At 36.7% G+C, this 26,702-nt stretch overlaps 1 protein-coding gene across 3 annotated transcripts in view; it reads left to right on the top strand.

Moving 5' to 3' along the window:
• sorcs3b (sortilin related VPS10 domain containing receptor 3b) overlaps nucleotides 1-26,702 on the top strand; it is a 109,655-nt gene that overhangs the window by 39,346 nt on the left and 43,607 nt on the right. For 2 of the 3 annotated variants that reach the window (XR_012393343.1, XM_679014.9), the window contains exons 3-9: nucleotides 9,644-9,743; nucleotides 9,846-10,004; nucleotides 10,166-10,239; nucleotides 13,004-13,068; nucleotides 18,885-19,003; nucleotides 26,058-26,147; nucleotides 26,232-26,411. Coding sequence is in view for 2 of the 3 variants with exons in the window: in XM_679014.9 (XP_684106.5) it covers nucleotides 9,644-9,743; nucleotides 9,846-10,004; nucleotides 10,166-10,239; nucleotides 13,004-13,068; nucleotides 18,885-19,003; nucleotides 26,058-26,147; nucleotides 26,232-26,411 (787 nt within the window). In the remaining variant the exon portion in view is untranslated. The remainder of the gene's footprint in view (nucleotides 1-9,643; nucleotides 9,744-9,845; nucleotides 10,005-10,165; nucleotides 10,240-13,003; nucleotides 13,069-18,884; nucleotides 19,004-26,057; nucleotides 26,148-26,231; nucleotides 26,412-26,702) is intronic. The other variant, XM_073928441.1, reaches the window with a different exon arrangement.

The raw sequence follows: 26,702 nt of genomic DNA, 5'->3' as shown, positions 1-26,702 counted from the left end.
GTGGAGTTTGCATGTTCCTCGAGTGCTGCGGTTTCCACCACTATTCCAAACACATGTGGTATAAGTGAACTGGGTAAGCTAAATTGTCCATAGTGTGAATGAGTGTGTATGGATGTTTCCCATAATGGATTACAGCTGAAAAGAAAATTAATGAATGAACATAAAATGGTGTCTTATTAACTATTAAACATGATGGATTTGATTAACTATTAAACTATTTTTATTAACTATTAAACTAATAAACATGATGACAACCTGATGGATTACAGCATGATGGATACAACATGATGGATTACTTATTTGGAGTGGTAGAGTATATACTTATACTTACTTATTTGGAGTGGTAGAGCAGCTTTATTTGTAAAATCTAATTTCAGTAGAAAATTTTAATAAATAAATAAATAAATAAATAAATACAAATATATTGATAAGTATATAAAATATAAAATCACATCCTTTTTCTGGGTTATGAAATAGATATGACATGATTCATGATATTTAATATGCTGCAGCATTTATTAACAAAGAGAGACTAAATACATGCAGTAAGCCTATAGCTACTCTATAATATGGTTAAAACACTATAGTATTTTCTTTTACTATGTTTATGTTATTTTAACATGTTTTAATGTTTAGCATTATTGGCAGAATTCACAGATGATTGATGTCTTAATATTTAGCAAAAAAAAAAAAAAAAAAGTTGATGAGTAAAACTTTCCTTCAGATTTTTCTCCAGCTTCCTAGACTCTTGCTTGTCATCCTCCAAAAAAACCCTCTAAAGGACTTTATTTTATTTTGGGAAAATTCCAATGAGGTTTATATCATTAGCTGTTAAACAATCAGATTTCTGTATGCTATCTAATAACCAAATTGTTTAACGGCATATCAGCCATAAAATTAACTTAAAATAAGCTGGTTACCGTGACACACATTGATCTATAAAACAAAATAACGGAAATTTTGTTGTTAAAGCATAAAAATCTACACAAAGTCGCAGCTCTCCTGTTGTTCCAGGGACTGACTTGACTTTCCCTCATGTGAGGAGATATTTAAGTCTGTTTACCATCTCTAATGGTAGGAAAACAATTTATTAACATAATGAGATGAAAATCAGGAGGTGTTATGTACCTAAAGTAAACCCAAAAAAGATTCTTTGCTTAAAATAATAAGGTAGTGTTAATAAAATCATTAATTTCAGTATTTGTCATGTTATAAATGTAAACTTAGAGCTGTATCCCACAATATAGATATTTAATCTTACATTTATAAACAGAAATAGCATATTTTTGTCTTTTTTATGGCTAAAACTTTAATGCTCTTGCCCTCTATAATAGATTATGTGACTTAAGAATTTCACAGAGAGGGTTACAAATATAGCAAAATGTATTGGCATTTCAACATAATATCAAATAAATCGCATATTTAATCAGTTACAGGTATTTATAAACTATTTTAGGCAAGTACGTTATGTAAGACATCACATTAAAATAAGTGTACACTAAACAAATCATTTTTAAACCAATTATTAGAAATGACTTTCAAACTTTTAATTTCCCCATCAATTTTGACTCCTCATCAAAAAGTACAATCATTTAGTCATTTATAAACCTTCGCTATTCACAAAACACTTTTTTTCTGTCTTTTACAAGCTGCTGGAAGCTGGTCGTAGTACTTGAGTATGCTTTTTTAAGTCTGAGATTAGACTGCTGCGGTGAATTTCTCTCTGGCTGTCTGAGAGGGCCTGTTTAAAAATTCCTTGCTCAACTGGGCCGTTTCTCACTTGAGCATTTCCAAACTATTTTATCCATTAAAATGGCTCCCAGTGAAATGTGCAGTTCACTGCGATTAAAGTACCCTTTAATTAAATTTAAAAACCCGAGACTCTCAATTTTTTAGTGGCTAACTGGTCCTTCCTCAGTTAATGTGCTCCCTTTAGCTGCGTGAAGACTGCAAAAATAAATTCAATTTTAAACAGGCTTGTTGCGATTAATGATTAATTGTGTGATGCTGGTTGATTATTTTTTAATCACAATTATTTAATGCAATCACAGTAATTGTGTGGTTTATAATATTGCTATCCAAATAAGCAAGATTCAAAATAGAATAGAATAAAAATTCAAACATTTTGACTATGAATATATATTATACAGGGTGGGCCATTTATATGGACGCACTTTGATGAAATGGGATGTTCTGTTTGTGGCATATTAGGATATGTGAGGGGGCAAACTTTTCAAGATGGGTGGTGTCCATGGTGGCCATTTTGAAGTTGGCTATCTTGGATCCAGCTTTTGTTTTTTCAAGAGGATGAGGGTCATTTGACACATCAAACTTTTTGGGAATTTCACAAGAAAAACAATGGTGTGCTTGGTTTTAACGTAACTTTATTCTTTCATGAGTTATTTACAAGTTTCTGACCACATATAAAATGTGTTCAATGTGCTGCCCATTGTGTTGGATTGTCAATGCAACCCTCTTCTCCCACTCTTCACACACTGATAGCAACACCGCAGGAGAAATGCCAGCACAGGCTTCCAGTATCTGTAGTTTCAAGAGCAGCACATCTTGTATCTTCACAGACAACAACATTAACATTGCTTTTTTGTCCTTAATTTAATTTTAATAATAATTATTAAAGTTTTTTGGGACAAAACTGTAATAATTACAACTTATTTCAATGAATAATAAAACAACATGTTGTTCTCAGTTTATTTTCAGCGTAATAACTATAATTGTTTTAATTTAGTGGGTGCCGCTATGATCATTATCCACTTCCTAAAGCTGTGATTTACACACACAAAAACTCTGAGGTTTACCTGAAGGTAAACAGAAGTGAAGGAAAGAGTAATTGCAGCCATGAGCACAAAGCGATCATCATCAGTGCAGCTGATATTTGGATGGACTTTTGTCCATTTTAATTAAAAGATTAATGAAAACAACGTTGCAATAATTAAACAGAATCTGGGAGATATGTAATATGACATCATCCTTTATCAACATGCCATCACTGCAAACATTCACACAAACACGCACACACACACGCTCTCACTGCAATCACCTTGAAGGAAGGCTTTGTTTAATTTCTTTTTGGCTGCGAGCCCTGATGAGATTTCCTCTCCTGGTGTGTGTCACTCAGAGAGGGAGGTGAGCTGGGGGGGTTTACAGAAGGGGGAAAAAAAATAAAAAAATAAAACAGAAAGCCATTATCAAAGTTCCACAAACAGAAATGGCATAAACAGGAAATGAGGAAGAGGAAAGTGGAGGAATGGAAGAACTGATGAGCGAGAAAGAAGGTGGAACAAAGAGAAAGGCTGAGAGAGAGACAGTAGTTGGGGGAGGGATTGGCATCGTGTTATTAAAAGAGGTGAATGTTAAAGCTCAGCTTGCAGGCTGTAGTAAATGATGTCGGTAATAACAGTATGAATGATTAATGAATGTTGCTGTCGGCGGCATAAAAGGAGAAAAAAAATATGAAGACAGATCACGGCTCATTCAGAGGAGCCAGTTAATCACGCTCTCCTGTGTTTTAAAATAAAGATACATGCTCTAAAAAGTATCCAGTCTGCCCGTGCAATTGTTCAATCGCACTACACACACATACCCAGGTGGATTAGTCCTGCAAGGAGGAGTAATGTCCTCTCGAGTACAGTGCAGGCCTGGAGAGAAAGAGTGGAGGGCTGACCGGACCAGAAACGTCAGGAGCTTTTTAGGGCAGCCACTCAGCGAGGGTTCGAGGGTTCTCAGAAAACTCTCTTCCTCTTCAGCGGCTTACGCAACCCAAATAACCTCAACAGCTCGCAACGGCCGTGTAATTGTATCCAGTGGTAAAAGTGTCAGAGTACGAGCACTCTTGGCGCATTCGGTGGAGGAGATAATGCTTCAGACGACACATACACGTGTGCCTCTCCGGCGGCTCATGGCATAACTGTCTGCCTTAAAACCATTAGCGTTATTATACTTGTAAGAGTTCGGCAGACTCTCCTGTTTGCTGTCGTACCTCTCCAGAAGAGACGGTGTTAATGAGTTATGTTGGAAAGGAGACATGCGCATACACAACAGCTTCAGTTAATTATGCCAACAAGTTGTGGAAATCTCAGATGTGGCGCGGCGAGCTCCTGACACATCGTGTTCTAGCGCTCCTGTGGGCGATGCAGGTTCTAACACAACCCTGTCAACCCTCTATTGTAGATGTCTAATGAAAATGGCAAAGGCTGTGTCCACATGTCTGAGTTATTTTGTGTTTTCGTCCAAGCAAGCTGTGGACGATCTACTAGATATTTTGTACACTTGGTTTTTGTTTGTGTTCTGCTGTCCTAATCTATTCACCCTCAAGCTATCCTCGGTGTCTATGACTTCTTTCTTTAACTTCTTTCAGTCGGAGCTGTTTTAAAATTTATCCTGGGTCTTCCATGCTGTATATAGTGCTGTTGGATAGTGACTTTTATTTTGAAGCTTCTAAAAGTGCTCAAATCCATCGTAAAAATCACCCATATGCCACTAGGGGGTTGACAAATGTCTTGTGAAGTAGATCGAAGTGTTTGTTGTAAGAGAAGTATGTCAAATGACTTCTGGTGGCTGTCGAATGAATGTTAGTTTGCGTCTGATGAATACGATGTAAGACCGGAAGAAATATGTTCGAGGAGTTGTAAGTAATATACTGTATAATGTAATATGTTAACGCCAACCCAAGTTTACGTGTTTGTCATTAACTTCAGTGATAAACAAACTAAGTGGTTTGTGTTTCCTTTGAGGCATGTCAATTCCTGGAGCTTCAACTACAAATGTCATACATATCAGTGATTCACAGTGGAATGAACAACCAACTTATCCAGCATATTTTTTATGCAGCAGATGCCTTTACAGCCACAACCCAGTACTGGGAAACACCCATACACTCTCACATACAATACGACCAATTTAGTACATTCAATTCACTTATACTGCATGTTGTTGGGCTGTGGGGTAAACTGAAGCACCCGGATGAAACCCACGCCAACATGGGGAAAACATGCAAACTCCACACATAAATGCCAACTGATCCAGTCGGGGCTCAAGCTAGTGACTTTCTTGCTGTGAGGCGACAGTGCTAACCACTGATACACCATGCCTCCTATGTCAGTGATTGGAGTTTATAATAAAAAAAAAATAAAACATATTTTGTTACAAAAGCACATCAGTCTGCTTCATAAGACATGCATTAGCCCCCTGCCGGTGTATGGGTGAGTTTGACTAATTTATACTCTTTTGGAAACTTCAAAATAAAAGCTACTAACCATTATACAGCATGTGGAAGAGCCAGAATAAAATTAAAAAGTACTTAGGAGTTGGACTGCCAAAAAAAGTAATAGACACATAGGATGGCTTGAGGGTGAGTAAATTATGAGGTAATTTTAATTTTTGGGTTAACTATTGCTAGGATAGGCAGCTACTGCTTTGCAAGGGGAATTTACACTTAGCAGGGTTGGTCTGATTAAAAATAAATATTTAAAGAATTATTTTGGTTAATTTGAATAAGTGTTAACACTCTTGTGCAGTTTAACCAAAATATCAACACACCACAGACCAAAGATGACTAATTACACCAAAAACAGGACATGATATAACAAGATTTGATGGTAAAAAGGACAGAATTATTAAACGCATATGTGTTATCTTGTCATAATAGTGATGCTGTTCATTACAGGGTATTGCATCTTCTAGCTAATTTCATTTGTCTGTGACTCAAAAATTCTGGACACGGTTTTGTTTACAACTGATAAATATGTTTGTATTTATTGGCTGCACAATATATAGTTTCACCATCGATATTGCAATGCGATCATTCACAGTCGCAGATTGCATCGCACTGCAAGATCTGCAAAGTTGAGTTTGTATTATAACTTTTCTTTTTTTTACTTAGGCATAATAAATTGTACCATTTGTAGCTTTAATAACAATTAACTTTATATAGACTAAATACTGACAGACTCAGAAAATGATAACATTACATTTACTTCTAAACTTTATTTCAATTTTATTTGTTTCTTTATTGTATTTATAGATTTTTATTAGAATTTATGCAAATGCACTCCTACTGCAGAATCCTCCCAAATCAATCTAAAATGATCTACTCTTTACTCTTAGAATTTTCCAGTATCATGCAGCCCTAGTTTGTATGCACATGCTATGGCTTATGTAAACATATCACTTGGTTTATTGGTTTGCTAGGCACACAGCATTAATCTGAATGTTCAGTAATAATAGGTAACAAAATATATGTCATAAATCAGTATGATCTGTATGTTATCAATTATTGTTGTGTCTTTAAGTTCAAGTCTTAAAAATGACAGTGAGTGATCATGGAGTGAACCAACTCTAAATACATCATATTCTTATCCAAAATCAAACAAAAAGTGCTTAGAGGTAGCTTAAATAATGTATCGGTGCTCTTTGGGTAAAGGATTCATCAGAATAAACAGCAAAAATCAGTCCAAGGCATTTGGAAAATGTGGAAAAATTATTAAAAAGCCATGTCAATAAAGGCTTTTTAAATTTTTCAAGTGCCTTGAACTGATTTTTGCGGTTTATTTCATATTCTTGTTTGGTCTGAAGTGTGAACACACCCTGAAATATTAAAGATGTTGTATAACAAAATCACTAGTAACCGTGCTATTTCTAATCACTCAGAGAAAAAGTTTAAAAGCAACAGAAATACTGTTTTATAATTTTCTCTGATGGTCCACTATGTTAAGTGAATCCTCTGAGCCCCTAAAAGAACAGAGCAGATGCAGAGAGAGACCTGCGGCAGGAGAGCAAGACCTCGCTCTCATAGGGCAGTACCGCAGAGTCCTGGAAACTAGATGTGTCCAAGAAAATTGCTAGATTTATTGGGGGTAAAAAATATGTATAAAATGTATATGAAGATGCATAAAAGTCACTAAGTGAAGTTTCATAAACTAATTTCGAAAGGAGCATGTGATATGATTGAGCACGACTGGGTGCTCATCTGTAATCAGTTATAAGCCAGTAATAAGCCAATAATCAGAGTTATCCAAGCTTACAATAAATGGATTGTTTTTCCCTACTGCTCTATCTTTAATTTGGAGGAATCCCCCCTTCCACCCCCTCTCCTCCTTTTCCTCCCCTTTCTAAGGGTAACTCTCAAGACCTACCTGATCTTGGATCATAGTGAACAGGCTCTCCTGGAAGGAGACCGATTTAAAATGTTTGTGCAAAATGCTGCTCCTCTTATCTGTATATTCAGCATTGCATATTTCAGCATCATAATATTCATTTTGCAGTTTGCACAGATATTTTTCACTATTGTGTTTCACCTGGTTGAGATGTGCAGCACATCTTAAAAAAATTAAATAAAAAAAACCTCAGGTCTTTTTTTGTGTTTTCTCAACACATGCAGTTTTATTCTTTGTTTAAATTAAGTATATTTGTGTTTTTATTAAAGTTATGTATTTTTACTACTTTTAAATAATTTATAAAAATCAGTGACTTTAATCTACCATTTGTTTTAAATGTTAAAAGAATCCCTGGTCTAGGGCAGAACTGGATTGTAAGTAATAAATTAAGAGTGTGGGAAAAAATGCAATTGGGAAGGAAAAGGCAAATTTGTGTGTGTGTGTGTGTGTGTGTGTGTGTGTGTGTGTGTGTGTGTGTGTGTGTGTGTGTGTGTGTGTGTGTGTGTGTGTGTGTGTGTGTGTGTGTGTGTGTGCGTGTGTGTGTGTGTGTGTGTGTGTGGCTATTAAAGGCTATTGGGTACAGATTTGTAGGACATTAAATCTTGTATTTAATCAAAGATATGACTTCTACTATCTTAAATTTTTTGTTAGGTCTTGCTGATAATAATTTGAACTTTCTTATCTATGCTACCCGTAAGAGTATATTTCTTAAATGGATATCTGATAAACCACCGACAGTATCAGAATAGCATAATGTAATATTTGATCGTTTGTCATTAGAATATATTTTCCCGCTGGATATGAACTCATTTTCTTCAGTATATAGGTCCCATGGTCTTTGTGGTTGCTAGATCGGATATGGTTGCGGCCAGAAGTTAACAAGAATTATTGATATTATTTATTAAATTTCCCATTTATTGTATTTGATTAATGTCTACCCCCACCCCAACCCTAAACTCAATCATCACAGTAACATAAAAACAGTATTTGTACCTTGTATTATTTATGCTATCTATTAAATTACCCAATAAATTGTATTTTTTAATGTATAACCCCAGCCCAACCCTAAATCCAACCATACGGAGTCATAAACAATGCTGCTATAATTAATGTGGGGGTAACGCGGTAGTGCAGTTGGCATTTCTGTGTGGAGTTTGCATTCTCCCCACGTTTGCGTGGGTTTCCTCCGGGTGCTCCGGTTTCCCTCACAGTCCAAAGACATACAGGTGCAGGTGAATTGGGTAGCTAAATTGTATGAGTGTATGAGTGTGAATGAGTGTGTATGGATGTTTCCCAGAGATGGGTTGCAGCTGGAAGGGCATCTGCTGTGTAAAACATATGCTGGATAAGTTGGCGGTTCGTTCTGCTGTGACAACCCCAGACTAATAAAGGGACTAAGACGAAAAGAAAATGTATTAATTAATAAATTTATAATTAATGTGCATATCGCACCTCCGGCCGGCTGCATCCTATCTGGACTTTACCCAGGATCTTAGGTACTTTTTTGCTAAGCCTTAGATCAACATTAACCTTGATTAATTTATGTATTCTTCTATTTTTTATTTGCTTGTATATGTATATTTGCTTTTTTATCTTCATTATGTGCTGTGATGTTGAGAAATATGTTGGTTGTAATCTGTGGTTATTGTTCTGTTGTTTTGTTGAAATAGATGCAACAAAAAAAAAAAAAAATGGAGATGAGTCAGTAGCTACATTTCCATGCGCATTTTGGATATGAACATAAAAATGGTTGATGGAAACGACAAATGCGTATAAATTTTTAAAATGCGCATAAAATCTGAGCAGGATACTTTTTATTCAATAAGAAAAGATGCGCATAAACTATGAGGAAAACACTTTTACCGAACAAATTTCAGTATGCTCATTAAAAAAAAAGTAATGTGATTTTGTTAGAAGAGAACATATGATGAAAAAAATGTGTGGGAATGGATAAACCAGCAGGCTGAGCACACTGTAAAACATCTGAAATGTTGTTTTGGTCATTCTAAAACGCCTAAACTGTTTCAGTATTTGTGTTATTATTTTATTAATGACCTCCATAATCAATTAAGAGCTTCTGTGCTCTGCATCTCAAGCCTTCAAACGCCACCGCATGTTCAATGTGTGTCAGGATTTCCTTCTGAGGCGCAGGTCATTTATCAAATGAAGAAAAGATTCACGCAGCTTCTCCTACCACAGCAAATTCCATTTTAACTGTTCATATTTGGCGCCAGATAATCAGAAAGTGACGTTTTTGTTCACTTTGACTTGTTGGATGGAAACGCTGCTTTGTTCGCACCTCTTTTAATCGATATTCCAATTTTGCGCATTAAGTTAATTCACGTTTTTGGATGGAAACAGCTAGAGAGACACCAAAAGTGCCATCAAAACCTGAGTTAGGGTTAACTGAATTATTTAAGCAACAATTCACAATAAAACATTTCATGGCTGACCTTTGTATGAATTCGTAGGTCGGTCGATTTCGGCACGACGTACGAGAAGCTGACAGATAAAGTGATGATCAGAACGATGCTGAGCTATCTGTACGTCTGTCCGACCAATAAGAGAAAGGTGAGTGTCTTTAAAACGCATGAAAGATATGGACATATTAAGCTGTCAGAGAGCAAATATCCAGCTAATAAAACTCATGCTCCCACTCTTTCTTGTCCTCAGATCCTGATTTTATCCGATCCAGAGGTGGAGAGTAGTTTACTTATCAGTTCTGACGAAGGAGCCTCGTTTCAAAAGTTCAATATTAACTTCTACATCATGAGTCTTCTGTTTCACCCTACGCAGGAGAATTGGATACTGGCCTATAGCCACGATCAGAGGGTATACACACACACACAGACATGCTCGCACAGCCTCAAGAGGGCCTGCTGAACAATTAAAAGCAGATAATGTGGATAATTAAGTGCGAGCGAGATAATTACCTTTGTTGGCTGTAGTTAGGGATCTTAAAGTGAATGTGTCTGTTTCTCTTTTGGCTGTAGCTCTACAGCTCTGTGGACTTCGGGAAGAAGTGGATTCTTGTTCACGAGCGAGTAACTCCAGGGCGATTTTACTGGTACGACACACATACATACACAATCTTTTTTTTTTTACTGATCATCAATCTCATATAACACGCCTACAGTGCAATTTCACACTGAAAATTAATCTGACTGCAAGAATACACCTGCACACACACACTCACGCACAATCACATACTGAAAATTAATCCAATATTAAACCCACTCTCTACATCCACTGACACTGATAAACTTACACACACACACAAACACACACACACTGTATATGTCTCTTTCCCTTCTTTCTTTCTATCTATCTATCTCGCTGTCATGTCACTTCTCTCTCCCCTGTGCTTCATATTCCCGTACGTGTGGAATTTTGATCAGGTTTTATATTTTAATCCCATCAGTGTGAGTTTGTGTGTTTGTGTGTGGGGTGCATCAGAATAACTGGTTGCCTGTCACATGCTCGATGAGCTGTGGAGACAACACGTCTTCACCTCTGGGTTTAACATCCTTGTGCACACACACATTTTTCTATATCCCTTCAAATATATGTATAATACATCTTTGCTTTGCTGCTTTATACAGCAACACACACACACACATACACTATTCTGTTTGTGCCACTGAAGCCCTGCTGTGTCAGGGACGGTGAGTACAGAAGGAGAAAATGGAAAAGTTTAACCTTAAACTGTAATAGGTCTCTCAGGCCGGGTTTGAGATGAACGTTTAACCCTCTTCAATTATTTAGGCCTGATCCGAACGTCTGACGGATTGAGAGATGTTTTAATCTCAGACAGACAATTGAAGGAGATTTAAACAAGTGGTTTCGTCTTGGACTGAGATAGATGTTTAAAAAGGTCTTGAACTGCTTATTTTCCTTTTACATTTTCTACTGTCCTTTGAACTCCACTTATTCTTTGACGCACACTCTTACATACTTATTAAGAGTTTTACGTCAATAAAATCATCATTTAGAAGTAATGGATTATTTTCTGTCCTGCTCTGACCTCCTCATCACAATTCAGTTCATTAGTTGTAGTGGATTGTAAAATGCTTCTAAATGTTCTCATGTTTGAAAGGACAGTGTTGTGCAAACCGACGTAAGGTTAAAAATACCTAATTGTTACCTTACTGTGTACTTAAGTAACAATCTGTTATAGCAGACAAAACAATAGTGTTCAAACAATGAAAACAATTTTTAATTTGTGTGCTGTCAGATTCAAAACATTAAGAACAGCATCATCCTTTCATTACAATGTTTGTGAAAATCTTGGGAATTGTGACTTGTTTTTAAATTAATCAGCGTTAAATTAAGTTAACAGTTGACCAAGTTCTTCAGTGAGAACTTAGTCAACACATATGTGTGTGTGTGTGTGTGTGTGTGTGTGTGTGTGTGTGTGTGTGTGTGTGTGTGTGTGTGTGTGTGTGTGTGTGTGTGTGTGTGTGTTCAATTATTGAAAATAGAGCTTAAGTATTCAAAATACAGCAGAAAACTCAATTTAATATAAATATTCTTTTTAAATGTTTCAACATGATTACTCCCATCTTTAGTGTCACATGATCCTTCAGAAAGCATTTTCATAGGCCAATTAGTGCTTAATAAACATTTATTATAATGTTGAAAACAGTCAAGCTGTTCGGTATTGCTGAAGAAACCCTGATACATATTTAATGCGCAAGGGTTTCCACCAGATGGTTTTTATCCATGATGAATTTTAATGAAATACAAAAAAAGAAGGAGTATTTTAGATAGAAACTAAGTTTTTAACTTTATAAGTGTTTGTTTTTTTTGTCACTTTTGTCCAAATCAACATAAATAAAGTATAATGTTACAATGTAAATTAGTGAATTACATCAGGAACTCACTCCAGCTGGTATAACTCAATGTCTATCAGTGATGGACCACATCCAGATCACTGTTTGACACTGAGATTGAAGCTATATCCTTATCTTTAATTTCATTGCCTGTCAACTCAAGGGACATCAAAGTCTACAGTTTGCTGCCGGCCATAAAAATGGTGACCGACATGCAGTTTTCAAAGTCCAGATCATGAGAAAATGTGTGATGAGATCAGAAGAAAACTACGCAGCAATCTGAAAAATAAATAAATAAGCGATTTAATCTCAGACTGGAGTCTCAGAGACATTGGAGCTTTAAAATAAGACATGCAATGAAAATGATTCACTTCTCAGTTTGAGATTAATATTAATCTGAGACTGTTAATAGGGCTTAATATCAATCTAGCCCTCTGTAGAGGTGGAATATCAGATTTGAGCTGAAAGGTTTCATTTTGGATTGTGAAAAGGATTTTAATATCAGATTGTGAACGTGTTCAAACTGACTCAGAAGAAAATATGGATAACAAAAGACAAGACGTTAAGATGATTAAAAACTTCAGAAAGAGGATATGATGGTAAATGTGTGTGTGCGATGCAGGTGAAAATAGGCAGGTAAGAAATGAAAGTGTGTGTGCGATGGAAGATGGTTTGTGAGAGTGAAATGTGTGTGTGTGTGTGTTTTTGTGTGTGATTAATTGCTATCAGAGCAACAATAAGGATTCACTGGAGACAGACTGTCTCCTACTGGAGCGGTGGAATTATGCTGTCCATCACTTCCCCTCCATCCTTTCCCTCTTCTCTTCCATCACTCCATCACTCTCATGCTATTACCGTACTCATCCGTCCGTCCCCTGCTGGCACCTCCTTCTCTTTCCTTCCTTCTTCATCTCCTCTCCACTGGAGCCCTTCCTGATTGTTTTCCTCTCTTCTGTTCTTTTTTTTGTGTTTTCTGTCTTTTTCTTGTTTCATTTTCAGGGCGCTGAGTGGTCTGGATAAAGAGGCAGACCTGGTGCACATCGAGGCTCGAACTGACAGCGGACGTTAGTCTCTTTCCTTTCCTCTGTTTGCCCCTCGGATTTCATCTTTCTTTCTTCTGCTTTTTTCGGTTTCTCTCTTCCTCCCTCCCTGGCTCTCTCTCTCTCCCTGTCTTTCTTACTTTCTCCTCAGCCCCCTGTGCTTTTTTCCCCCCTTGTGTCGCAGTGAAAAATGAACAGATGAATTGTGGACAACAGTAAATTCGATAGTAAATGGTTCTGGCTTGGTTCTGGCGCTTGTGTTTTATCCTTGTGGGACAGTGTTGTGCATTAAGCGCTATTGATATGAGCCTGACACAACACAACAGGCCCTGAGCTACAGACAGTCTAACAACAACAATACATATAAATGTGTTATGAGTGATGCGGTGGTTACACCAAGCTGAGTTTCAAGCGCAGGCAAATGGTGGAGGCGGCAAAAGCTTCTTTAGTTTTTCAGACTGTCAAATCTGGAAGAAGGATTTGGAGCAGATCTATCAGTCTGTTCTTCTTAGAGCAGCCATGTGGATTCAGCAAATTTCAGAACTGAAGAACTGGCTCCTTTTCAATTGCAGAATAAATTAAATTGGCCACACCCCAAATGAAGAGGAATCAGAATGACAGGAAGAGGAACTTAGTGATGTTCACATGAGAAGTGCATTCTGGGAATTGAAGTGCTCCTCCATTCTAATGAATGAAATACAGTATTCCACATGATTTTTGGTTTCGACCAATGTATCTAAGGGGGCCAAACTACAAGTTAGGGCTGGGCCGACAAACAATGAAGACTTTTTTTTTATTCTATATTGGGTAACACTTTATTTTGAAGGTCCATATGAGTATTGATACTGCTCCTTCAACAGACATTCAACTCACTATAAGAAACTTACAGTACATGTCTACTTACACTAACCCTAACCCAACCTAACTGTCTACTTATAATCAAATAAGAATTAGTTGACATGTAGATGCAATGTAACTTAAGTTCAACAAACAGACCATCAAAATAAAGTGTCACCCTATATTGATCAAAGATTCAATCACAGAGCAGAAATGTGCAACAATGGGAATCTAAAAGTGTGTTGATATGAGATATGTATTGAATTTTCGGCTACCAAAAACGTATCGGCCGAAAATGTTAATGAACCGTCTAATTTTTGTGGCTTCAGTCATTTTTGGGATAATATTTTAAATCTGGAAGCATTAACATATCGAAATAAATATTGTTATCTTTCAATATGAAAAATAAATATCGAGATTACTGTCACAAAATACTGTCTTGAACAGAGATGCCCAAACTAGGTTGGCCAATGGTAACCTTTGATTCGGCCCGCCATCCTATCTGAGAAAAAAGAGACAATAATGGTGAGGGTTGGGGCAAATGCCTTTAAAAGAAATCGTATTTGACGATGAAATGAATCAGATTTTTATTGAAGTTTATTTTTAAACTAATTTTGAGAGGATCACGGGCTCATGATTGACCACAGCTGGTCCCGCATTAGCTAACATATGATTCAGATGATTATTAACTCATTACAAATAACCAGAGTTTATTATCTCAATATCATCGTCTTGAAGAATTCCCCTTCCCTCCCCAAACTCCCCCTCCTTTCTAGACTGAGCAACACAGCAGCGATTAGCACTGTGGCCTTACAGCAAGAATGTCACTGGTTAAAGTCCTGACTGAACAAGTCAACATTTCTGTGCAGAGTTTTCTTCTCCTCGTGCTCGGGTGGGTTACCCTCGGGTTCCCCGGTTTCCTCCCACAATCCAAAAAACACGCAACCTTAGTAAATTGAACAAGCCAAATTGGCATCATAGACTACGTTTACATGGACATCAGTAATCAATTTTTTTGCCTTAATCTAATTAAGAGAATAATAAGACTAAGGTGTTTACAAGAGCTGCTGTTTGAATGTACCTTTCATGATCCCGTTTAACATGTTATAGCACATAATTCGATTAATGTCATCGCGTCATCGCGCTATTCACATTTCCTCTGGACTTTCATATAATTTCGGGTGCTTCGATTTTAATTTGTTGACTTTAACTGCAGTTTGACACTTTTATTTTTACTGGATGAACTGCTGGAAGTGTGTGTTTGTGTGTGGGTTTGGGGGGTCTGTGTGTGGACTATCCTGTCGCAAAACGTGGTGAAAAGTCCTATCACGACGGTAGTAGTTCGGTTGTTGTGTTTACATGTCTGTACTGCACTTCAATAATGCGCCATTCTCCACATGTCGATTTCTCTTTAGTTTGATTATGGCCTTAAACTGATTAAATTAATCAAAAATTGCTGTTTACATGGTCAACTACTAATCAGAGTATTGTCATAATCACATTAAAATCAAACTATTGATGTCCATGTAAACAGACTAATAGTCAAGCTCTTGTAAGTCGTATATCTCTTTCTAGCAATCCAGGTATCTGTCATTAGCCAGAAATAAGTCGGGGAGTTCATCGAGATCTACCTGAGCTTAAACACCCCTCTCGCCCTGCTAACAGAGCCCCAGGGCAAATCAAGGCAAAAGCAGCTTTACTAGTGTAACTCCATTCTGCTACAATGGGATTGTTTTTATTTTTACTGTAACACACACACACACACACACACACACACACACACACATATATATATATATATATATATATATGCATTAGTTAATAAGAGTTTGATATATTTACCTATGGCCCACCACCCTAAATTAAGTTTGTTTTTTTGCTCTTCATAAGAAAAAGTCTGGGCACCCCTGGTCTAGAAAATGCTTGTGCATGTGAAAATTCCTGCAATTTCCTGTCTAGAAAATTCATGTTATTTAGATTTGACATTTTCGAGTAACCTCTGTGTTAAATACAAACCAAGGAATTTTCTAGTTTACTGAACTGGAAAACCAAACCCAGAACTAATGAAGAGAAATATAGCACAATTAAATTTGGTTTAGACTAAACGTTCCACATCTGAGATGTTTTCATTGTTAATTTGGTCACATGAGTGAATTCATCAAAAGTTGGAATACTGTAATTATTTACTCTCAGGCTGCTTGGGATTTCATAGAACACAAGAAGAAATGTTTCCTAATAGCCACACATTCCTTTAATCAGTGGAAACAGAGAGCACTGTCAAGCTCCAAAAATGAAAAAAGCAACTTCAATTTAGTCCAAATTATCAAACATTTTCTTATTAAACATTTTACACCACAATTCAAATCCACAGTAAGAGTGATACGGGTTTTTTTTTAGATCACATAATTAGGGCATAATTAGGGCCGCATGATATTGAAAAAATCTGACATTTTGATATTTTTTTCTGTGATATATATATATATATATATATATATATATATATATATATATATATATATATATATATATATATATATATATATATATATACTGTATATATATATATATATATATATATATATATATATATATATATATATATATATATATATATATTGTGATATACTGTATCTATACAATTCCATTATATGATTATATAGCGCTATTTGAAAAGAATTTTGGTCACACTTTATTTAAAGGTTCAATTCTCACTCTTAGCAAACCATTATGACTTTAGCATCAATGAACTCCTTATTTTAGCCCTTATTAATAGTTATTAAGGTAGTTTAGGTATTGGGTAGGACTAGGGATGTACACTACCTGACAAAATCTTGTCGTCAATCTAAGTTGTAGGAACAACAAATAGTAACTTGACTTCTATTTGATAATTTAAAGTAATTTTTTTAGATGAATCATCTGTTGAACTGCATCCCAATCATCACAAAGGCTGTAGCAGACCTATTGGAACCCACATGAACCCAAGATTCACAGAAAAATCTGTTAAGTTCGGTGAAGGAAAAAAATCATGGTTTGGGGTTAGAGATCTGCAGAGTGAAAGGCAACATCAACAAACTGATGGTCCATTACATTACAACCCACAGAAGAGGGCAAATTCTTCAGCAGGATAGCGCTCCTTCTCATACTTCTGGCTCCACATCAAAGTTCCTAAAGACAAGGAAGGTCAAGGTGCTCCAGAAATGGCCAACCCAGTCACCAGACATGAACATTATTGAGCATGTCTGGGGTAAGATGACTTTGCCATTCTTCACCATTCCAGATGATTTTATTAATGAGTTATTTTAGTCATTGCAGAGATGTATGACTACAGTCTCGTGGGAGTCATACACAATATTAATTGTTTTTCCACTGCACCATGACTTTATATTCTATACTGTACATTATTTCTGTTAAGTGACAAGAATATTGTCTAAGTAAAGTCAAACCTTACTCTCCTAATAAAATAATTAAATAAACAAAACATGATCATAATTTATTTTGGTAAAATATACACAATCTAGAGCCCTTTGCCTTTCATATAAGACACTTCTGATACAAAATGATCAACTAGAAGTCAAGTTTTTATTTGTTGTTCCTAAAACTTGGATAGGCAACAAGACTCTTGTTAGCAGGTGTAGAATAAGATCATACAGAATATGTGCTTTATGAGTACAAATAAGCAGCCAATATCTCAATAACCTAGCAACTATGTAATACTGAGAATTGGTCCTTGCGTTACCAAATGTATTCATTTAGGTTGATTGGGATGATTCTGTAGTGCAATGAATCATGTATAAAATGTAATAAACAAATTACAAGCATAAATAAATGCAAAACTGCAAAGATAAAAGTGAAATAAACCATGCATGCTTTATCGTTTGGTATATGTAAATGTAAAAATTACACTGCAATGTGAACTCGGCATTGCAGATCTACAGTTGAAGTCAGAATTATTAGCCCCCCTGAATTATCAGGCTCCCTGTTTATTTTTTACCCGATTTCTGTTTAACGGAGAGAAGTTTTTTTTTTTTTAACACATTTCTAATCATAATAGTTTCAATAACTCATCTCTAAAACTGATTTATTTCATCTTTGCCATGATGACAGTAATTTGACTAGATATTTTTCAAGATACTTCTATACAGCTAAAATTACATCTAAATGCTTAACTAGGATAATTAGGTTAACTAGGCAGGATAGGGTAATTAGGCAAGGTATTGTAAAACGATGGATTATTCTGTAGACTTTCAAAAAAATATTGCTTAAAAGGGCTAATAATTTTGATCTAAAAATTCTGACTTCAACTGTATGTGCGGATGTGCACACATTGCGATATAGATGCTGAAACAACATATGCACAACATATAAACAACCTTACACGTAATGCATATCATGAACATGAAAGGAATATAATGAACTATTCAGTGAAGTGATTTTGAACACGTTAAAATTCTTTTCCAACATTGTAAACAATAGTTCACAAAAAACTAAATCCAGTTTTAATTAACATAATGACAATGCTAGTTCAATCCTTTAAGGAAAATCTCCCTCTCCAAACACAGAAAAACTAAAAACAATAGCTTTATCCCATTTCTAAAAGACTTTTTATCTCCTCCCGCTCTTTATTAGAGAAAAGTCCACAGATAAAACAGGTATAAATCCTAATCTGTTGTTTATGTCTCGGCCTCTTATTTTCTTCTCCTCCTTGCTCTCTCTCTACATCTTTCTCTGTGCTTTTCCTCCCACCCCCTCTTTTCTTTCTCTTCTGAGTGAGGATGGATGGCCAGTAGAGAGACTGATAATGGAGAGCACTGATTAATTTGGCTAGACATAGAGATGTGTGGGAAGTTTGTGTGTATGCTCTAGATTGTGTTTGTTGTGTGGGTGTGTGTGTGCCAGTGAGAGTGAGAGATATTGATCATCTGTTTTTTGTTTGGTGTAGATCAAGGCGTTCCTGTGCACAAGCGTATCCTGCGTTGATAAATCTATGTGTGTGTGTCTCACAGAAATGCAGTATATTACCTGCCGAGCACAAAAGTGTTCAGAGGAGGGTAGGCAGTATCCATTCATTGGCCGAATTGACACCAACTCACTTGTGGTGCAGGACCAATACATCTTCTTACAGGTACAGATATGTGTATGTGTGTGTGTGTGTGTGTGTGTGTGTGTGTGTTTTATGAAGTACATAAGCGTGTGTGATTTGGGCTGGGAGAAACCAAATGTGTGTGATGGTAATCTCTGCCTGACTCTTTTTATAGCTCTCCTTTTATCTCTGTCAGTGGCGTGTAAGTGAGTGATAACCATTGAAACCAGCCTCTCCATCTTTAAAAAGCGGTTCAGGGGAGGACAGGATGGGGTTTTGAGCGAGAATCCCAAAACCCGGACCCTCCTATGCCAATAAAAGCCGACTTTCTTTTGACTTTTGTGGTTTGAAGCCGTTGGATTTGAGTTGACAGAGAATAATGAGGTTATCGATTCAAAAAGCGGAGGAACAAGAGACTGTCTGACACCCCACATCTCTTGCAGGAAAAACACAGTGTTGCTCCATCCTCACCCTGTAAAAGTGGACACACACAAACACACACACACATTTACACACTCTGGACATCTAAGCTCTATTGACACTGGATCAATCGGAGCATTAGAGCCTTAATGCTCTATAGTTACAGCCTAATAGCTACAATCTACTTGATAAGAGTGTTGACAACATGTGCTTTTCTGTACGCTTCAGATTTGGGCAACATTTAGTACATTTACACACACACTAAACGTTCAATATCAGTCTGACCAAAACAACACTTTGTTATCAAAGAGCGTTTTATTTTTGTTAAGTCAGACTAATACGATAGTAAAATCATAAAAACAAGCAATGGTTGCTTATTTAGCATCAGCATTTTTTCTTTAAAGGGCACCTATGGCGATAAATCTGTTTGGACAGACATGTGTGTAAGTTTAGTGTATAGACCGTCATTTTGGGGTGATATAAACACACACAGTCCTTTTTTTTTTCAATTTAACAACATAAAAACGGTGGACCAATTGGAGCGGTTTTCAGACTGACTGCAACTTTACGTAGGAGAGCGGTCCCCCCGCCCACCAATATTGATTGACAGCCTCGCGTCACGATCATATCCTCAGTTTCTTGTTGCACGTCCACCATTTTCAGCATGTGAGTCAAAGCCATATCACTAAAGAAACATGCATGCTCTATTTTTTGATGAAAAGCTCATTGGGCTCAACACAAGATCAATATTCTCCACATTATTGCTGTAATCGGAATTATTGCTTGTACCTTTTGTGTGGTGTGGCGCTGTGCATTTCGAAGTTCTGTGCGTGGGTTTCTGTCTGGGTGCATGCGGCGGAGCTTCGGGTCAGCGGCTTGGTGGCCGTGGCGCCGTTGTGTTTGCCCTGGTGGAAGCTTGTGTTTGGAGTTCTGGAATGCGTGGCGCGACGATTCAGGACACTTCATGTTTCTGCCGCGTCACTGAGTGTCTGGTGTGCCGTGTCATGGCGCATTCGGTGCCTTAGTCAAAGTTAATTCAGTGTCTGTGGTTATTAGTCTCAGAGAACACGCTCGGAACTTGTACACCAAGACTATACAAAGACACAAATTATTTTGTACTCTCTGCTTTGTCTGTGTTCGAGTCATACATGTATGGCTGAATGCTCATCCTAGCTTAGCTTAGCTTCTCTCTCTCTCTCTGTCAGCCTGTCTGTTGCAAACACAGAGCGTGGGAGCCCCTTGTTATGTTGGGCAGGAAGCCGAAACTGTGAAGCAACATGCCCTTAAAACAGCAAACTGTGTAAATGCCCCCAACATGACACTTTTTAACACATTATAATAAAAACATCTGAACTGTGTGTTGAACTGAACCTAAACTGGCACACTCAGAAGAACCATAATATTAATATTAAATCATAAAAAAGGGGTAAACTATGTGCCCTTTAATGTAATAACATATATAATAGTACCATTTCAGATGTACACACTGGCAACTAGTGCGTGTTTGTGTCTTTGTGAAATAGATGAAGGGTTGAAGGTATTATCTAGTGAAACAGAAAGCATTTATTATTAAAAAAAACAAAAAAAAAACATATTTAGTTATTTATTTACTCGACCAAAATGTTTTTTTCCTTGTTCAACTTCCTATATCATGCTATTTTAGCACACTGCCTGACTGTATACATGAGGTAATTTGCTTTCACATACTCATTGCTACAGGTTCGGTGTGTTTTTTCCACACAAAAGGGTTTTATGTGTCCCCAATATGCAGAGAGTGATTAGATAAGAAGATATAAACTGCATATTCTTGATTACGTGTGAAGTAGTGGACGTGTGTGTCACAGCACATAGTATACCTTGTATTTTAATGCTGGATCGATTAAAATAGTTATCAATGTGGCCAGACGGAATCCCCAGACATTGTTTTGTTATTTCTTTGCAGAATTTAGCTAAATAAATCTGTGAATTTATGCGGAATGATTTTGGGAGTATCAATTAAATTCTTTATTTCTGTAGCACTCTTGCAATGTAGATTGCGTCAAAGCAGCTCAACATAAAAGTTCTAGTAAATTAAAACTTTCTCAGTCCAGTTTTCAGTGTTTAAGTTCAGTTTACAGTAGGTCGGATTAAATTTAGTTTAGTTAGAATTAAATTTCACTGCTTAAAGTCCAAATTAAATATTCATCAAAGGTAGCAACACCAAAGCTACATAAATACAAATTTATTAAATTAAAAAGACTGACACAAAGCGTGTAACGTTTCGAGCCATACGGCTCTTCATCAGACAGTGTTCATCACAATCAGGTGCTCCTTTTTGTACTGTTCCGAAACTTTTTACAAAAAGGAGCACCTGATTTTTGATCAAACCGCGTGGCTTGAAACGTTACACGCTTTATGTCAGTATTTTTAATTTAATAAATTTGTATTTTTGGAGCTTTGGTGTTTCCGCCTTTGATAAATGTTTAATTAGCATCTTTTGCATTTTTTTGGGCTGAGCACCCAGTTAAGAGGGATATGCGTCCTTTTGTACAGTTTTTCACTGCTTAAAGTCCAAACAATGAAGAGCAAATCCATCGATGTGCAGCTCCACAAGACCCAAACCAAGCGAGCCAGTAGTGACAGTGGCAAGGAACGAACTTTACCAATTAATAAAAGTAAAGAAAAAAAACCTTGAGAGAAACCAGGCTCAATTGGACACAACTATTTCTCCTCTGGCTAAGTTGCAGTCTAGGCACCTAGTATCATAGTATCATAACTAAAAAATTTGCATTTGAAATAAAAAATAATACATGTTTAACTTTAACATTTAAAATCTGTGCACACAGATCGGCAATTAATCAATCATCAAGTAATCATTTGCATCCCTTGTATTGAGTATACCTCATTTGGTAATATTATACACAGTAGACTTACCTGACACAAAGAACAAACAAACTGCACAAAGTCAGTTCTTATTTAAGAAAGAAACAATTGACAGAATTACAATACACAAGGCACAGATACAAACTGTATCTACATGCTCAATTTGGGTGCTGTTGCAATGGCAGATAAACAGCAGAAGGGTATATTAGGCTGCTGGCACTTGCAGATCAATACACTGTTTCCAATGTTTCAAACTGTTTTTCCCCCAAATGGTTTGACATTTTGCCAATCATATGCACAGAGACTTACAGTGAGACTGACTTACTGAATTTACTTCTCTGCAGTATATTTTAAATACATATTTTTAGTACTATCAAGCATATCATAAGGTGCGTCCCAAATCGCACACTTATGCACTATTCTACGCCATTTTGTAGTATAAATAGTGTAAGTAATGCAGTCACACTGAAAACTCAAAAAAAATAATAAGTGCACTTTAAATAACCAGATAATGCACTTATATTTAACCAGTAAAAGGAAGTGTGGAATGATGGACACTTCACGCACACAACAACCACTGCTTTGCTCACGTATTGGAAGGGGCGGAGCTATCGGGCCCACATGCTGGATTACTGTATTTATTTTGTATTGTGAAAGCAAAATTCTCCTACGAGAGTGATTATACCGCTTCCCGATGGTGAATGCAGTTATACTCATGGCAGTTGTTATTTGGTAGTTTGGTCATTTATTTAATAATTTGGCAACCATGAAATGTCATTAGAGAAATGGTTTGAATTTCCGCTTAGTAAAACTACATACATATACTTTGCTGTTGAGTGTGTAAGTGCATAGTGCATAAGTGTATATAGTCTGCCACTTGGGACGCAACTATACTTTTTTTTTTTGGTACTGACCACATATTTTACAAGTTATTAAATGTGTCTAACACTCAGGATCTGTTAGCCGATGCAGTGGTGGCAATTAGTGTAGCTAAGCATTGTGTAACCTTTAACCCCAACTACTGTTCCCCTTTCAAAATGATCCAAGACATTTTTAAAAAGAAACCAACATAATTAAAAAGAAGATTGGTCAGAGGAGAAATGGTCGTGCTCAACTGAGCCAGATTTCTCTCTAGGTTTTTTTTTTTCACTTTTGTCAATTGGTTAAGTTTGTTCTTTGCCACTGACTTGATTGGTTTGGGACATGTGGAGGTGCGCATCGAGCGAGTTCCACTTCAATGTTTCAGTAGGGAAAATTAAACTACACTGAATGGAATTAACAGTAAATTTTCCATCTCAAATGGCACCCTGGACGAACCACCTCATATACCCCCCTCAATTCTCCTACAAATAGTTGCAGGGTTACATCTAGTTATGAAAAAAGAAACTTCTAAAAATGTTTGTTGTTTTAACCCAATTTTGGGTAAAGTAGGGGCAAAATCACAATTGGGATTATTAAAAATATTTTTATTCAATATAAATACCATTTTTCTAAATAAATTACAAAAAACAATCCTAAATGTAACAGGAAAACCATGTAAATAATAAACTGGTGTGATATGCTAAGATCACTTAAGAAACATTTAGCATAAATATTATGACAATTCTATAAAACACAAAAAATATATGTTTTATAGAATTATCTGTTCATCTTAGACCCGACTCAAGGCCGAGAATTGTTATTAATTGTTACTAATTGTTATTATTCTTATTAAGTCTTACCTCCCTGACTCAATATCCCTCCTTTCTGCTTCATAACAATGCTTAGTCAAAATTCGATCATCATCATATCATATACACTTATTCTGGAATCACCACTCTAAATTAATATATTGATTTTTACCGGGGCATGTTTTATTTATTTATTTTTTTTCCTCAGCAAGATGCCACCCTAGGCAATCCCATATTGCCCATGCCTAAAACCACTGCTAAGAATTAAACTGAACTTGACTCTGAAAACTGCACTGACACAGATTCAATTTACTTGAACTTCTATGTTAATCTGCTTTGTCACAATCTACATTGTAAAAGCTCTAGAGAAATAAAGATGGATTAATAACATGTGTATCAGCCAGACCTGCTGTGTTAACAAACTTGTGCATTATTTTGCCACTCACTCTGGAGTTTTTGTTTTTTGTCAGTGACTAATGTCCAATGTAAATTTACTTTGCCAAAATATTAGTTTATTTTAGTGGTTCCCAAACTTTTTGCTGTGTGCACCCCTTTCTAATATTTGACACTTGTCCTGCAACCCTTTCTCCACTAAACTCCACATTTTTACTACAATAACTAAATACACATATTTTGTGTGTACGTGATTAAAATAAAAATAATAAAATGAGTGAATTTAATATATTAGCTTTTACGAATTTGATAATTTTCACAGCGCCATTAAGTGCAGATAAAAGTTAATCTGGCATGTTTTACATCGCTAGAGCTTCTTGGTGGATGCTGTAGTGTACCCAGGAAACCCATGGTGCAACTTTTCAGATGAAGGCTACTGCTGCTTTTTGCCTCCTATTTACTTCTTCTGCAATTTCTCCAATCTTCCATGAAAAAAAAAAAAAACGTACAGGCTCGTCTTGTAAGTGGCCGTGTCTTATTTGTAAGTGCCGGACCATAAATGAGGGCTTAACACTGCTATTAACTAAAACCTCACCACAGACTACAGATTGCACATTTGGATTTTTCGGCATCTCCAATCCATGTAAACCTGAAACCAATGAAACTCTTGCTATATTGGCATTTCTTACTTGACATTTTCTCACTCTCTAGCTTAGGCCTAATTCTCTTCATTAGTACATCTCTGCTGGATTTCTCTGTTTCCGCCTGAGCCCCTTCAACTCGTTCGCTATCCTCCAAGTCTATATATTCAAGGCTGCTGCACGTCTCCATAGAAGAGGCTGATGTAGATGGTTTATCCCTACTGTCACTTGACTTCTTTAAAGTGCCAGTTTTTAACCAGGTGTCCATTCGGATGAATATAGTCAATGGAAAAAAAATCTTAATGTACTATAAGTTAGTGCCTAATGTGAAAGGGTGGGGCTTTTGTGACGCAGACGTGAAACCGTGAGATGAGTATGCATAGGTTGTAAATAACAATTTGTAATGTGATTTTTTTCTCTCTCAGTGAATTTCTTTTCTCTCAAAAATATGACATGTGGAGTTTACCCAAGATAAATGCATGAAAATAATAAAAGAAAAGTTTCTGCCATTACAAACATTCTCTCACGCACCCCTGGTGGTCAGACTGCGCACCCCAGTTTGGGACCGCTGGTTTAGTTGATAATTAGAAGACAGCTCTTGTAACTTCTCTAACATATTTTTTATGTTGCATTATATTTGTTATTATATCTAAAATCTGTTTCACTACATGTGTCAATTCTTTTATTACTAGTGTAAAAACAGACGATAATGTCTTCACTGTCAACACAAACACACTGGTTTAAATTTGACAGAAAACTGCAGTTTCTGCGAGAACAGGTTTACAGTTGTGTGCCAACATAAATCTAGTGACATGTCATAATATTCTGCAGAAATGTAAAAAATTGTATAAATGCCAGACACTGCTTTCCCAAACACTTGCAGTACATGTAGAAACAGTTTGCTGAATTCTTGTGAAGCAAGCACGCCTGAAATGCTGAAAACACCAAATCAGGAGCAATAGGACGTGTCTTCGATGATAGACAGGCAAACATTAGTCCTGACTGGGGTGAAGTGCTGATCTGTTGTAAGTACTTGTAAGTGCTTTCTCTGACGGTTTCGTGTGTGTGTGTGTGTGTGTGTGTGTGTGTGTGTCTGCTTTTGTGTCTCAGCTAACTACAGCAGGAAGAACTACATACTTTGTGTCCTATCAACGAGGGCCCTTTAGGACCATACAGCTCCCTAAATACTGTCTGCCCAAAGTAAGATACATGACGCAGCAGGAGCTGTCACAAAAAGGTTGTCAGATGAGATGTATGTGGCTCTAACAGCTGTTCTCCATACAGGACATGCACATTGTCAGTACAGATGAGGGCCAAGTGTTGGCAGCCGTGCAGGAGTGGAACGAAAATGACACCTACAGTCTGTACATCTCTGACACACCTGGTGTCTACTTCACCCGCTCGCTCCCAAACCTCAGAACATCCCGCGGCCTCGCAGGAAACCTCATCGTAGATGTCTACAAGGTCTGCCATTTTCACTGCATAGCCTGATTTAAGCTTAAGGATAGGAGCACCATCGATTCGTTCTGTGCAATTAGGAAAACTTTGATAATTAGCATGGCTTTCTCCAGAAATACGTGAAAAGTAGAACAGGGTATAGTGCAATGCAGCATAAAACAGCTGTGTTTGAAGTTCTACCATTAAACATTATGAATACAAAGAGAAGAAGAAAAATCTGATAATGAGAGCAACCGAAAATATCCAGAAACTGAGGTGTAAGCAGAAATGCAAAGAGAAATGAATGTTTCTGCAATA

This window comes from Danio rerio, chromosome 17 (genome assembly GCF_049306965.1).
Source record: "Danio rerio strain Tuebingen ecotype United States chromosome 17, GRCz12tu, whole genome shotgun sequence".
In the NCBI taxonomy this organism is placed as follows: Eukaryota; Metazoa; Chordata; class Actinopteri; order Cypriniformes; family Danionidae; genus Danio; species Danio rerio.
Note: the sequence above shows the minus strand (reverse complement) of the source record. Positions and strands in the feature narration are given on the sequence as shown.